This window comes from Artemia sp. Qi Xiang Cuo, chromosome 1, assembly GCF_049724085.1.
Source record: "Artemia sp. Qi Xiang Cuo chromosome 1, ASM4972408v1, whole genome shotgun sequence".
In the NCBI taxonomy this organism is placed as follows: Eukaryota; Metazoa; Arthropoda; class Branchiopoda; order Anostraca; family Artemiidae; genus Artemia; species Artemia sp. Qi Xiang Cuo.
In genome coordinates, this window is record NC_142794.1 from 39,283,434 (window position 1) to 39,297,990 (window position 14,557).

Sequence of the window (14,557 nt, forward strand, 5' to 3'; positions counted from 1 at the left end):
GCAAGAGTGGGATTATTTCAGTAGTTTTTTGACATTGTTTGCCTTGTCAGATTTACACTTTGATGATTTTTCAAAGTTTATTTTGGACTTATTTTGTTGAAATGCAAGAGTTGGAATATTTTAGTAGTGTTTTCTCGTGGTTTACCTCGTCGTACTTACATTATCTGGACTTTTCAAAGTTCATTTTGTATTTATGTCCTTGAAATAAAAGAGTTGTAAAACTTCAGAATTGTTTTGTTGTGGTTTACCTTGTCAAACTTACATTCTCTAGATTTTTCAAAGTTCATTTGAATTTTTTTCGTTGAAATGCAAGAGATGGAATATTTGAGTAGTGTTTTTTTCTGGTTTACCTTGTCACACTTACATTATCTTGATTTTCCAAAGATCAGTTTGGATTTCTTTCATTGAAATGCAAGAGTTGGAATATTTCAATAGTGTTTTGTCGTGGTTTTCCTTGTCAAAGCTACATTCTCTTTATTTTTCAAAGGTCATTTTAGATTTATATCGTTGAAACGCAAGAGTTGAATTATTTCAGTAGTATTTTGTCATGTTTTACCTTGTCACAGTTACATTCTCTTGATTTTTCAAAGTTCATTTTCGATTTCTTTCGTTGAAATGCAAGAGTTGGAATATTTCAGTAGTGTTTTGTTGTGGTTTACCATGTTACAGTTACACTCTCTTGATTATTAAAAGTTCAATTTGAATTTCTTTCATTGAAATGCAAGAGTTGGATTATTTCAGTAGTGTTTTTTAGTGCTTTACCATGTCACAGTTACATTTCCATAATTTTTCAAAGTTCATTTTGAGTTTCTTTCATTGAATTGCAAGAGTTGGAATGTTTCAGTACTGTTTGGTTGTGGTTTACCTTGTCACACTTGCATTTTCTTGATTTTTCAAAGTTCATTTTGGATTTCTTTCGGTGAAAAGCAAGAGTTGGAATATTTCAGTAGCGTTTTGTCGTGGTTTACCTTGTCAAAGTTACGTTTTCTTCATTTTTCAAAGTTCATTTTGGATTTTTTTCCTTGAAAAGCACGAGTGGAATTATTCCAGTAGCGTTTTGTCAAGCTTTAACGAGTCACAGTTACATTCCCTTGATTTTTCAAAGTTCCTTTTGGATTTCTATCGTTGTAATGCAAGAGTTGGAATATTTCAGTAATGTTTTGTCGTGGTTTACCATGTCACAGTTACATTCTCTTGATTTTTCAAAGTTCATTTTGAATTTCATTCGTTGAAATGCAAGAGTTGGAATTTTTCAGTAGTGTTTTGTCGTGGTTTACCTTGTCACAGTTACATTCTCATGATTTTTCAAAGTTCATTTTCAATTTCTTTCATTGAAATGCAAGAGTTGGATTATTTAAGTAGTGTTTTTTTTTGTAGTTTACCTTGTCACAGTTACATTTTCTTGATTTTTCAAAGTTCATTTCGGTTTTCTTTCATTGAAATGCAAGAGTTGGAATATTTCAGTAGTGTTTTGTCGTGGTTTTCCTTGTCACAGTTACATTCCCTTGATTTTTCAAAGTTAATTTTGGATTTTTCTAGTTGAAATGCAAGAGTTGGAATATTTCAGAAGAGTTTTGTTGTGGATTACCTTGTCACAGTTATATTATATTGATTTTTCAAAGTTCATTTTGAATTTCTTTCATTGAAATGAAAGAGTGGGATTATTTCAGTAGTGTTTTGTCGTGGTTTACCATGTCACAGTTACATTCCCTTGATTTTTCAAAGTTCATTTTGGATTTCTTTCATTGAAATGCAAGAGTTGGAATACTTCAGTAGTGTTTTGTTGTGGTTTACCTTGTCACATTTACATTGTCACGATTTTTCAAAGTTCATTTTGGATTTCTTTGTTTGTAATTAAAAAGTTTAAATTATTGCTCTACTTTCGTCCGTGGTAGACATTTTTACACTTACATTTCCTTGGTTTTTTATTGTCCAGGGTGTATTTATTCAAATAAAATTAGAGATTTTTAATAATCAAGTAGCGTTATGTCGTGATTTACCCTTTCGCACTTACATTCTCTTAATTTTTCAAAGTTCATTTTTAATTTCTTTCGTTGAAATGCAAGAGTTGGAATATTTCAGTAGTGTTTTGTCGTGGTTTACCTTGTCACAGTTACATTCTCTTGATTTTTCAAAGTTCATTTTGAATTTCTTTCGTTGAAAAGCAAGAGTTGGAATATTTCAGTAGTTTTTTGCAATGTTTTTACTTGCAACATTTCCTTGCTACAGATTTTTCAAAGTTCATTTTGAACTTATTTCACTGAAATGCAAGGGTTGGAATATTTCAGTGGTGTTGTGTCGTGGTTTACCTTGTCAGAGTTACATTCTCTTGATTTTTCAAAGTTCATTTTGAATTTCCTTCATTGAAATGCAAGAGTTGGAATATTTCAATAGTGTTTTATCGTGGTTTTCCTTGTAACAGTTACATTCTCTTGATTTTTCAAAGTTCATTTTGAATTTCTTTTATTGAAATGCAAGAGTTGGATTATTTCAGTAGTGTTTTGTCGTGGTTTACCTTGTCACAGTTACATTCTCTTTATTTTTAAAAGTTCATTTTGAATTTCTTTCGTTGAAATGCAAGAGTTGGAATATTTCAGTAGTGTTTGGTTGTGGTTTACCTTGTCACAGTTACATTCTCTTGATTTTTCAAAGTTACTTTTGAATTTCTTTCATTGAAATGCAAGAGGTAGAATATTTCACTATTGTTTTCTCGTGGTTTACCTTGTCACAGTTACATTCTCTTGATTTTTCAAAGTTCCTTTTCGATTTATTTCGTTGAAATGCAAGAGTTGGAATATTTCACTATTGTTTTCTCGTGGTTTACCTTACCACACTTACATTCTCTTGATTTTTCAAAGATCATTTTCGATTTATTTCGTTGAAATGCAAGAGTTGGAATATTTCAGTAGTGTTTTGACGTGGTTTACTATGTTAAAGTTACATTCTCTTAATTTTTCAATGTACATTTGGATTTACTTCGTTGAAATGCAAGAGTTGGAATATTTCAGTAGTGTTTTGTCGTGGTTTACTTTGTCACAGTTACATTCTCTTAATTTTTCAAAGTTCATTATGGATTTCTTTCGTTGAAATATGTTTTGTCGGGCTTTACCTTGACACAGTTAAATTTTTTGATTTTTGTTAGGTTAGGTTAGGTTAGGCTAGATCAAGTTAGGTTAGGTTAAGTTAGGTTAGGTTAGCCTACGTACGCGCGCGTACGTAGGCTATATATTCCAACTCTTGCATTTCAACGAAAGAAAACCGAAATGATCTTTGAAGAATCAAGAAAATGTAAGTGTGACAAGGTAAACCACAACAAAATACTACTGAAATATTCCAACTCTTGCTTTTCAACATAAGAAATTCAAAATAAACTTTGAAAAATTAAGAGAATGTAACTTTGATAAGGTAAGACATGACAAAACACTACTGCAATATTCCAGCTCTTGCATTTCAACGAAGGAAATCGAAAATAAACTTTGAAAAATCAAGGGAATGTAACTGTGACATGGTAAACCACGACAAAACGCTACTGAAATATTCCAACTCATGCATTTCAACGAAAGAAATTCAAAATGAACTTTGAAAAATCAAGAGAATGTAACTGTGACAAGATAAATCACATCAAAACACTACTGAAATATTCCGACTCTTGCATTTCAACGGAAGAAATCCAAAATGATCTTTGAAAAATCAAGAGAATGTAACTGTGACAAGGTAAACCACGAGAAAACACTACTGAAATATTCCAACTCTTGCATTTCAACGAAAGAAATTCAAAATAAACTTTGAAAAATCAAGAGAATGTAACTGTGACACTGTAAACCACATCAAACCACTACTGTAATATTCCAACTCTTGCATTTCAACGAAAGAAATCCAAAATAATCTTTGAAAAATCAAGAGAATGTAACTGTGGCAAGGTAAACCACAAGAAAACACTACTGAAATATTCCAACTCTTGCATTTCAATGAAAGAAATTCAAATGAACTTTGAAAAATCAAGAAAATGTAACTGTGACAAGGTAAACCACAACAAAACACTACTGAAATATTCCAACTCTTGCATTTCATCGAAAGAAATTCAAAATGAACTTTGAAAAATCAAGAGAATGTAACTTTGACATGGTAAACCATGACAAAACACTACTGAAATCATCCGACTCTTGCATTTCAACGAAAGAAACTCAAAATGAACTTTGAAAAATGAAGAGAGTGTAAGTGTGACATGGTAAACCACAACAAAACACTACTGAAATATTCCAACTCTGGCATCTCAATGAATTAAATTCAAAATGAACATTAAAAAATTAAGAAAATGTAACTGTGACAAGGTAAACCACAACCATACACTACTGAAATATTCCAACTCTTGCTTTTCAACGAAAGAAATTCAAAATGAACTTTGAAAAATCAGGCCTTTGGGGTGCCGGGGGTCCTTTGGGGGGGGGGGGGCGGGGGAGGGGGTCCTTCTGTGTCTCAATTCACAAAAAAAATATTAAAAAATGGGGGAGGGGAGGAGGGGGAGGGGGCGGTGAGGAGGGGGCGGAGAGGGAGGGGAGGGGCCCTTTGGGGGCCAAGGGGGAGGGGTCCTTTGGGGCCCGGGGGTTCCTTTGGGGGTCTGGGGGTTGGTCTTTTGAGAGCCCGGTGGACCTTTGGGGACCGGGGGAGGGTCTTTGGGGTCCGAGAGCCCTTTTGGGAGCCTGGTGGTCTTTTGGGAGCCCGGTGGGCCTTTGGGGACCGGGGGAGGGCCTTTGGGGGTCTGGGGCCGCTTTGGGGTCCGGGAGCCCTTTTGGGAGCCTGGTGGTCTTTTGGGAGCCCGATGGGCCTTTGGGGACCGGGGGAGGGCCTTTGGGGTCTGGGGAGGGTCTTTGGGGGTCTGGGGGCCCTTTGGGAGCTTCGGGGACCTTTGAGGACCGGGGGCTTCCTTCGGGGTTGGGGTAGGGGGATTGGAACCCTTTGGGGTTGGGGTAGGGGGATCGGAACCCTTTGGGGTTGGGGAAGGGGACCTCACGTCACTGTTAAAATACAACTTGTGTATTATAACGACCACAGAGTTTTACCCTTAAATTCTCTTCTAATATCATCTTTTAAATCATCTTTTAAAATGTCTCTAACTGTTTCGCCGAAATAATTCCATAAAATGGCTAAAATGGCTTCGCCCAAATAATCCCTAAACGTAATTTCAGCGTGTTCCTTTTGTTTGGCATCTCTGCGCTGACACATTTGAAATTACAAAGAAACCCTTTCGCGCGCTAATCACTTCATCGCTAAGATCAAAACATTCGCTTGGAGACAGTTCTCTTTAGAAACAACAAATTAATTCCCCTTTCATGTCAATCAATCAATCAGGACATCATCTGTCAGACATTATTAAACTTCGCCTGGAAACAATTTGATTAATGATTGACAGTACCTGTCAGACATTATTAAACTTTGTCCGGAAACAATTTGATTAATGAGTGACAGCACAGGTGTTCCAAATTCCCAATCGTTTTAATTAGCCACGTGTACTCCCTAATGACTCTATGCACATGGCCAAAACAACAACAACAAGAACATCGACCTTGACATTCTCCCCTAGCGGGCACTTGGCCAAAAACAACAACAACAAATACTCTTTCCTGGATCATAACATTCGCCTCGAGCGTGCCAAAACACCTTTTGGAAATTTAGGTCATTGACACACTTTGATTACGCAATCAATTTCTCATAAATCCATTTCCCCTAGGGACTCTATGCCCATATATGGACTCCCCGTCGGAGTAGCACCCCCCTCTCTACTAGCAACAGCAAAAAATGATAATCAGATAAGACACATAAGTTGAAAATTCAGTCTGATCTGGCGGAAAGTAATATTTTACGGGAGTTATTTCTGTCAGCCCGCAATTGCGAGTTTAAGGGAAAGAACCGCACCGGGTGTTGGAGAAGTTGGGCGATATTTGTAGGATTAAAGATGTGGCTAGATTAAGTTAGCCTGGGAGGGTTTTCGAGGTCCTTTATATCAACTTTTAGAGACACTTGCCCAGAGAAGATGGTGGGAGGAATCCCTACTGGGGATCAGAGATGACAGTCAGTTGGTTCAATCAACTGCTGATTTTAGCCTTGCATGGCCAGTTGTGATTATCTTACCCAGGCTTAGAATTACCGAACTATGGTTCACGGAGGATGCTCTCTCCCATAACCAGGTATTATCTATTCCTCCTGAAGCTTTACCCTATCGTTTTATACCCTTCTTTTATCCCTGATTGGCACCGACATTTCTTCTTTACTTGACTATCCCATGGGTTGGGACCTGGAAGAAGTTGCTTCGTGTTTACTAGAAATTTGTACTCTAAACCCCTGTACTCCATCATTCCCGTGGACTTATGTAGTTTTTGCCTCGAGTAATTTAAACTATGCTAAGGAGAAAGTTTTGTGTTGATTCAGATGGGGTTCTGTTTCCACCAATGGAGGTTAAAAGGCTAGTGAAACCTGTCCCTCGTGACTTCTGGTATCAGCTCATGTATCAAAACCCCATTCTTTGTTTCTCTCATGTGCAAATTCGAGAGGGCGAGAAAATTTCTTCTTTAATCGTGCAAAAATCCCTCAACTGATGATCCAAAACCCAAAAGACTGTTTTCTCTTCTTGGTTGTTCCGTTTTTGTTGGTGGTTTGTTAGGTATATAGGATATATTTTCCCCCAAATGACAGGCCAAGCCCAGCTGGCTCTTCGCTGCATATTAACACGGTAATGTGCGAATTATCTTCTTCAATCCCAAACTTTTTCAATAAATATGTTGCCCATTTTTATTTTGGTTCAGTAGTGGACATACGTAGATGGATGGCAGTGGATCTTTCAGCCAAGCTGTGCCAAGCAGATTTGGTAGCCCACAAATCTTAACATAGGCTATCGAGAAAAAGAAGAGAAGATATAAAGATGAAGGTTTTTGAAGTTTCACTTTTGATTTCGGCCTGGAGGGATGCGACAATAGCCATTTATCTTAGTGGGGGTGTGTAGCATGTCATAGTATGCCGTCCGTTTTATTACCAGATACACATAAATATCTCAGATCAAAAAAAGTAGGTAAATATTTCACCACTGATGGAAATATTGGTTAGATTAATTAAATTACAGTCACGCGGGGACTTCCAATTTGCATGATCGGAGGGCCCATAATAGTGTTCCTGGATGGGTAACACCTCAACCCTTGCTTTTCATCAACGTATATTATACATATATTTACATACATATATATATATATATATATATATATATATATATATATATATATATATATATATATATATATATATATATATATATATATATATATATATATATATATATATATATATATATATATATATATATATATATATATATATATCATATATATATGTATATATATATATAATTTCGGTGCTTGTATGCAATTCATTAAATTGGTGAAATGTGAAGTTTGGTTAATGCTAATGAAATAAAAAATAGGATGAAAATATAACAATTTAGAAACAAATTTGGGCTATATATTTGCACATTTGGAGGGTGGGGGTAAAGAATAGCATATATTAAATACGTAACCTAACCTAACCAAGGTACCTTTTTTGCCCCTTCAACCCCAAAAAACTAAAGATTAAATAGTTTCCACGAAGTGAACAACAACTCACTAGCTAGTGAAACCCGGTTTTGAATAAAATCTTTGACATTCTATATGCGTTTCTCTTTGCGTGTTTACTGGATTGCATACAAGTACCATAATTTCCAACGCTTTCGAATCATAATAATTCAGGATTTTTTACAGAATTGTTCTTAAGGAATGAATGTTGAGCATTAATAATAAAATCTGTGGAATCGTAGTATACTTCCTAAGTACACGAAGGGCATTTTTGACAAATGTTGTTTGATTTCCACTAAAAGTGGCTTTAATGCTATTTCTGAGCCTAATATTGGAATATAAAAGGAAACAGTCCCCGCTAAAGATAAAGCCCTAAAACAAGAAGCTACACTTGGCTCAAATCTTAGATGACAGATAAGTATAACGTCCCTGTGGAAAAATGGTCCCATGTTACAACACTTGCTTTCTCAGTTGGATATAGTGACCAAACTAATTATAGAATAACAGATTGCTGTTGAATTTAAAAGTATGTGGTGACAGGTTTTTTTTTCAGTTATGCCATAATTTACGCACCCGTACTTTCGAGCCGTAAATGAGTCACTTTCAATTGTTAAACCTAAGATTCTCTCTGTTATTCCAGACTCCATGTTTTTATCTTTCCTAGTTACTGCACAAATTAAAATTATAACGATAACTTGCATACTTGTGTAGAACAATCCATATTTTTAACATAACCTTTGCTGATATTTTGCTTTAATTTTCCTTTCCCTCGTACATCCTGTTACTTCACTTCATCTTCCTATCATACCTTTCCTAAGGAGAACTTTTTTTTGACTGTTTTAGAAGTATGATCGTTTAGAGTTCTAACTGAGCCTTGTAAGCGAAGTTTTTTTTTCTCTGCCACTTAAATCGGCTTACTACTGCTCTCTGGATTACTAGAAAGCTGAGCTATGGACTTCTAATTACTTTATTAAAAAAAAAAGGTGCCATACAAATTCGTAAAATTTCAAATCGAAGCTTTGTCGATTTACATAAAGGATTCGCTATGAAGTCAATTGATAATCAATCTTACTAATCAGCATTCAATCTGATTTTATATATTATGGCCTTCAAATCTTGAAGCTCATTTTGTGTTCATATATATATAGAATATATATGAATATATAATTATATGAATATAGAATATATATATAGAATATATAATTGTGTTCATAGAATATATAATACATAATAAATAATATATATAATAAATGGAAGGGTGTTTTTTCGTCCCATATAAACCACACTATGGCCAAGTAAATATTTTTGCGTATTCTCTGAAAGAAATAATATGTTCTCAGAGTACCCACTCAACTGCCAAAATACTTAAGACTTTGCACAAGTTAAAAATCAGCTCATGGCCAAACAAAAGAAAGAGTTTTCAGCAGCATTGGCGTTTCTGTACTTTCAAATCGTAAAATAAATTTGGCTCACTGTACCACTAAATCCTCTTATTACAGGTCTTGCTGCTGACGTTGGGACTTTACAGAGACTCCCAAAGGTAATTGGATCAGATAGTCTTGCTCGTGATTTGGCTTTGACTGCTAGAAGAATGTATGCTGACGAAGCAAAAGAATCTGGACTCGTTTCAAGGCTATTTGATGACAAAACAAGGTGAGGTTTTTTTTTTTGCATTTTTTCCTCTCATTGTGCAGAAGTAGGAGTAGAAGAGAAGTTTACCAACATCAGTGCTGCCAGTAAAAACACTGTCGATCACTTCAAATGAGCTCACGTTAGTTATGTAACAGATTTCCTGGATATCACTCAAAAAGTATATTCTTTTTCCGCGAAGACATGAAATTGACATGATAGGTCAGTTTTTGGGTAAGTAACTTAGGAAAGACCATCTCTTTTTTGCTTTATTTTGGATCTATGGCCACTTGAACTTGAAAAACCAATCTTGTAGCATTTTGTATTATAAATTGTCTTGGCTAACGGGGGGGGGGGGGTCAAGTTCCTAAAAGTGTAAACTCAAATTATATAGCTCAATCTATTATTTGCATGTGTCAATGACTAACTGAAGGTGTCCTACTATTCAAAACGGATTGATAATTTCCCCTTGTCCTATTCAAGTGAGTGAAGTAATATCTACTTAAGTTGTATGTAGAATGATCAATCTTAGGCAGCCCGATAGCATTGCCTAAGTAAAGAGCAAAGTGAGCTCTTTGTATCTCAATGTGCGTCACCGCTGCTGTAACATTGAGCCCACCGCCATGATTGTCAAACAGAGAAGACTGCATTGGCTTGGCCATTTTCTAATAAGACTCAATGACCGTATCATCAAACAAGGGCTTCTAGATGCTCCGTTGGCTGATTGGCACAGAGGACCAGGTGGTCAATTGAAGAATTGGTGGACAACTGTTAAAAACAACCTCGACTCCTTTGGCAGGTTTCGAAAGTTTGGACAAAAGTGGGAAAGCTGCTGGCTCCGGGTTTCTGAAGAGCTGGCACAAGGTCGCAACAAATGGGAGTCAACCATACTTAGTCTTCTTGATGCCGGTTGAGGCGTCTGCGTCTGGTCCCGCAAGAAGTATAAGTAACTAAGTCTGTATTTATTTTTCACCAAGGCACTTCGTAGAAAAGGAATTGCCGTAGAAACTTTAGAGGGGGCTCATTCAATTGGAGATTAAAAGTTCTAGTGCCCTTTTTAAGAATCAAAAGATGGAGGGCAACAAGCTCTTCGATTTATGCTAGGCTGTTCATCTCGCTCACCTCTTCAACATCTTGTGTGGGCTCCTATTTGCGCAAGAATTGGCCTTATCCACTTAAAGGGTAGACTATTCAATATAAGTATCCTAATAGTATATGCTGCGACCCGTGATGCTGCCTACGACTAGATAAATGCGTTCTACGTGACGCTAGAGCATACAGGGAAAAGTTCTCTAAAACAGGACTGCCTTATAGTAGCAGGAGACTGGAACGGCCGAGTTGGCTCAACTGATCAGTCACTCCCTGATGTAATCGGCCACTACAAACGTGTAATACGATGCTAAAATGGCATACACATCGTCCAACTTGCTCGAAATCATAAAGTAGTGGTCGCAAGCCCTCTGCTTCAACACAAGGCTTGACAACGCATCACCTGGCGATCTAATGATGATGTCACTGCAGCCCAGATAGATTATATCCTAATGAGGAGAAAATGATGAGGCTCTCCGTTTAAAATGCCCGTCCTGGGTCCAGAGCAAGCAGTGATCATACCCTAGTTGGAGTAAAGATTCTTCTCAGTGTTAGCACGATAAAGAAGCAGGTACCAATGAGAAGCCTGACCATTGCCAAATTTGATTCTGATCACATGAAACTTGAGTTTTTGCCTTCAGCTCCAAAACAGGTACGATGTCCTACCCACTGATGTACAAAAATCCGGATAAATATGGTGGCAGTTTAAAAACCTCCACTACTGAAGTTGATCTCGATATGCTTAGCTACTCCTGCCCTTTTAAACAGAGCTGAATATCCAAGAAATCCCTAGAGTTGACTGAAGAGAGATGTACTTCAAGCCGTCCTACCCACTGATGTACAAAAATCCGGATAAATATGGTGGCAGTTTAAAAACCTCCACTACTGAAGTTGATCTCGATATGCTTAGCTACTCCTCCCCTTTTAAACAGAGCTGAATATCCAAGAAATCCCTAGAGTTGACTGAAGAGAGATGTACTTCAAGCCACCTTGGCAAGCAGTCGAAAGCTGAACTGAGAAAGTATATTAAACAAAGCGTAAGAAAAGATTGCACCCGCCACTGGGAAGAGGCCTCCCACTATCTAGAAAACGCAGCGCGAAACCACGGTTCTAGAAGTAAATGTCCAGTTCTCAAAGGAGCTAATAGTAAGAAGTCTTCAGTGCCTGACTGAGTTAAAGATAAACAAGGTAATGCCATAACCGGTCGTGCCCAAAAAGTTGAGTGATGGAAAATGCACTTAAGCGAACTTCTAAATCTCAGTGTAAACATGACTGTAGAAGCGGAAAACACGCTACCTTCCGTCTCAAAGAAGTCGTACGGTATAAACACGTTTCCGCCAGACGTTTTTGAATTCATCAGTGTCATCCTAAGTCTCAGACGGCACAAGTTTCCGGGTGAGGACTGTATTCCGTCAGAGATTTACAAAAATTTCTTCCGCCTTATTGCAAACCAACTTCTGAGGTTGTTTACAGAAATTAATTTAAAAAACTTCCACAATATATTTTTTTCAAAGAAAAGCAACTACAATTAAAAATCAATTCAAACTCAAAAGGAGCAGAAACTAAGATGAGTAGGGCTGACGCCTCCATGAATTCTGAAGACCAGAACATAATTTGTACTTTACTAAAACAAATTTTATTTTGAATGTTTTCACTTTTTTAGCTTTGTTAAGTCTCAAATTATTAAGATTTTAAAGAATAAGTATCAGTATTTGTGTCTTAAACTGTGAATCCACATCCATTGTTGTTATTTTTTTTAGTTTTCTTGATTTTACCGTGTGTTTTTTTTTTAATCTTTCGATATTATGAGGAATTCAGCTCGAAGCGGAAAACACGCTACTCTCCGTCTCAAAGGAGCCTAACGGTAAAAAAAACGTTTCCATCAGTCCTTGATGAAATCATTAGTGTCATCCGAAGTCTCAGACGGCACAAGTTTCCTGGTGAGGACGGTATTCCGTCAGAGAATTACAAACTTTCTTCCGCCTGATTGCAAACCAACTTCTGCCGTTATTTACAGAAACTAATTTTAAAAACTTTTTCACAACATAATTTTTTCAAAGAAAAGCAATTACAATTAAAAATTGAGTCAAACTCAAAAGGAGCAGAAACTAAGATGGGTAGGGCTTGACGCCACCATTCATTCTGACGACCAGAACACAATTTGCACTTTACCGAAAACAAATTTTATTTTAAATTTTTTAACTTTTTTACTTTGTTAAATCCCAAATTATTAATATTATCGGTAGGCTAAATGACGTTGATAGTTTTTTTTTTTTTTTTTTTTTGTCAATAATAGTGCCCGTTTCCACTCCTACAATTTATCTATACTCTTTAGATGCTACATCAAAATATATCTGAAAATGGAAGCCGGTCTTGGGTGGTGTTAGAGCTGTCCCTACTAGCCATATTCTACATTCTCTAAAGTAATGCCAAATTAGTTTTAGAGCAACAGTATAATTAGGAGAGCCTCATGTCTCGTATTAGACTTGTGCACATGACTGATTTCAGTGGAGAATGCAGTGCTGGAGAGCGGAGGGTACTGAGTGGAAGAATTTTTTTTCAGTTGAGAATTAAAAAAACAGTTTTTGTCTATTTGTTTAACTAGACTTCAGTCAATTTTTCAAAAACGACCACGAAGCTACTAAAATTGTAGGGTTAATAATAAATTCGAAAGAAGGTGAACAAGGTACCATGGAATAGTTTCTATCTCAAAGATACTGGTTCTAGTTACTATAAGCGAACAATAATAATACATTAATAAAGGAAACACCCTTTCCCTCTTCAACGTAATATATTATTACATAATATATAATGAATATTATTACGTAATATTCAACGTAATACGTTATTTCATCTATTATATGCATACAAAACTGAGCAAGGCTTTAAAAAAGCCTTTCCTTTCCTAAATACGTGTCTACCTGCTAAGTACTTATTCGTTATGTTTACTATACTATTATAAACATGTAGATTATGCATTTTTATCATTCGAATTTCGCTGTTCCTAATTATTGATTTTTCAGCATGATTCAATATGCCTTAGACGTTGCCGAGCTGATTGCTTCTAAATCACCTGTGGCTGTTCAAGGCACAAAAATTCACATGAACTATTCTCGGAACCACACTGTTGAAGAAAGTCTACAATTTATGGTAAGTTTTCACATATAATTTCAATAGTTTTTGCAGCTACTAATTTAATCTCTACATTAATCTAAGATGTCTGAAAGCTCCAGACGAAATCAGGACAAAACTATTAACTGTTAAAAAGAAAAAAGAACCCGGATACATGAATTTGTGTGAAGAGATTTTCTAGAAATACTTATTTATAACAATACTTAAAAGTTATACTTAGTATAATTTCTTAGTAGTTAAAGTTCAAGTTCTTTAATAAACAATAAAAATTTGCAAAAAAAATACTATCAAATTAATGAACCACAGTGAGGTAAACTCGTGTGTGGGTATTTTATTACCTGTTTTATTTAAATAAAATTTATTCTATTCCACTAGAATGTATATAGAATTTAGGTTGGATTTTTTTTTTGGGGGGGGGGGAAGGGTAAAAAATGAATATCCCTCTTCTTCATTACCACCCTGCTTTCTGCATGTGTGTTTATTTAAATATTTATATATTTAATCCTTTACTGAAAAAAACAGAAAACAAAATGACCATTGATTGTCAGTTTAATACACATATAATATTTATTCCTTAAAGTTTCAAGAATTTTTATTCAAGTAAAAAAAGTGAAAACATTCGAAATCTTTTTTTTCCAGTAAAGGGCTAATTATGTTCTGGTCTTGAGAAGGTATGGGGGTTGTCAGCCCTACTATTGTTAATTTTTGCTCGTTTTGAGGTTGACTTTTATGGTAATTTCTGTCCGTTTTGATTATTTATTTATTGATGGTTATTTGTGGTAGCTTTACGCTTGAAAAATTATTTGAAAAATTTGTTTTGTGGAAAAACTGTTTTAAATTAATCAATAATAATAGTAATAATAATAATAGTAATAGTGGTAGTACTAGTAGCAGCAGCAGTATTAACGTACTGCCTTTACAAGTAGTTGCAATAGAAGTAGACGTTGAAGTAGTAGCAGTAGTAATAAAGGTAGGAATGATAGAAGTATTAGTAGTAGCATGCATATATTGCCTTTTCGTCCGATTATTTTTCCCTTTTAGCATTCTCTGAAACTTACAACTTAATAACCAAATCAATTCTTGAGATACATTCTTTTGACAATGTGCATGCA

The 14,557-nt window shown here is 35.7% G+C and overlaps 1 protein-coding gene across 1 annotated transcript in view; it reads left to right on the forward strand.

Moving 5' to 3' along the window:
• The window catches only part of LOC148956296 (delta(3,5)-Delta(2,4)-dienoyl-CoA isomerase, mitochondrial), a 57,775-nt gene that overhangs the window by 40,775 nt on the left and 2,443 nt on the right, over nucleotides 1-14,557 (forward strand). Inside the window, exons 5-6 of the mRNA XM_089102942.1 lie at nucleotides 9,095-9,248; nucleotides 13,337-13,463. Of these exons, the coding sequence (XP_088959068.1) occupies nucleotides 9,095-9,248; nucleotides 13,337-13,463 (281 nt within the window). The remainder of the gene's footprint in view (nucleotides 1-9,094; nucleotides 9,249-13,336; nucleotides 13,464-14,557) is intronic.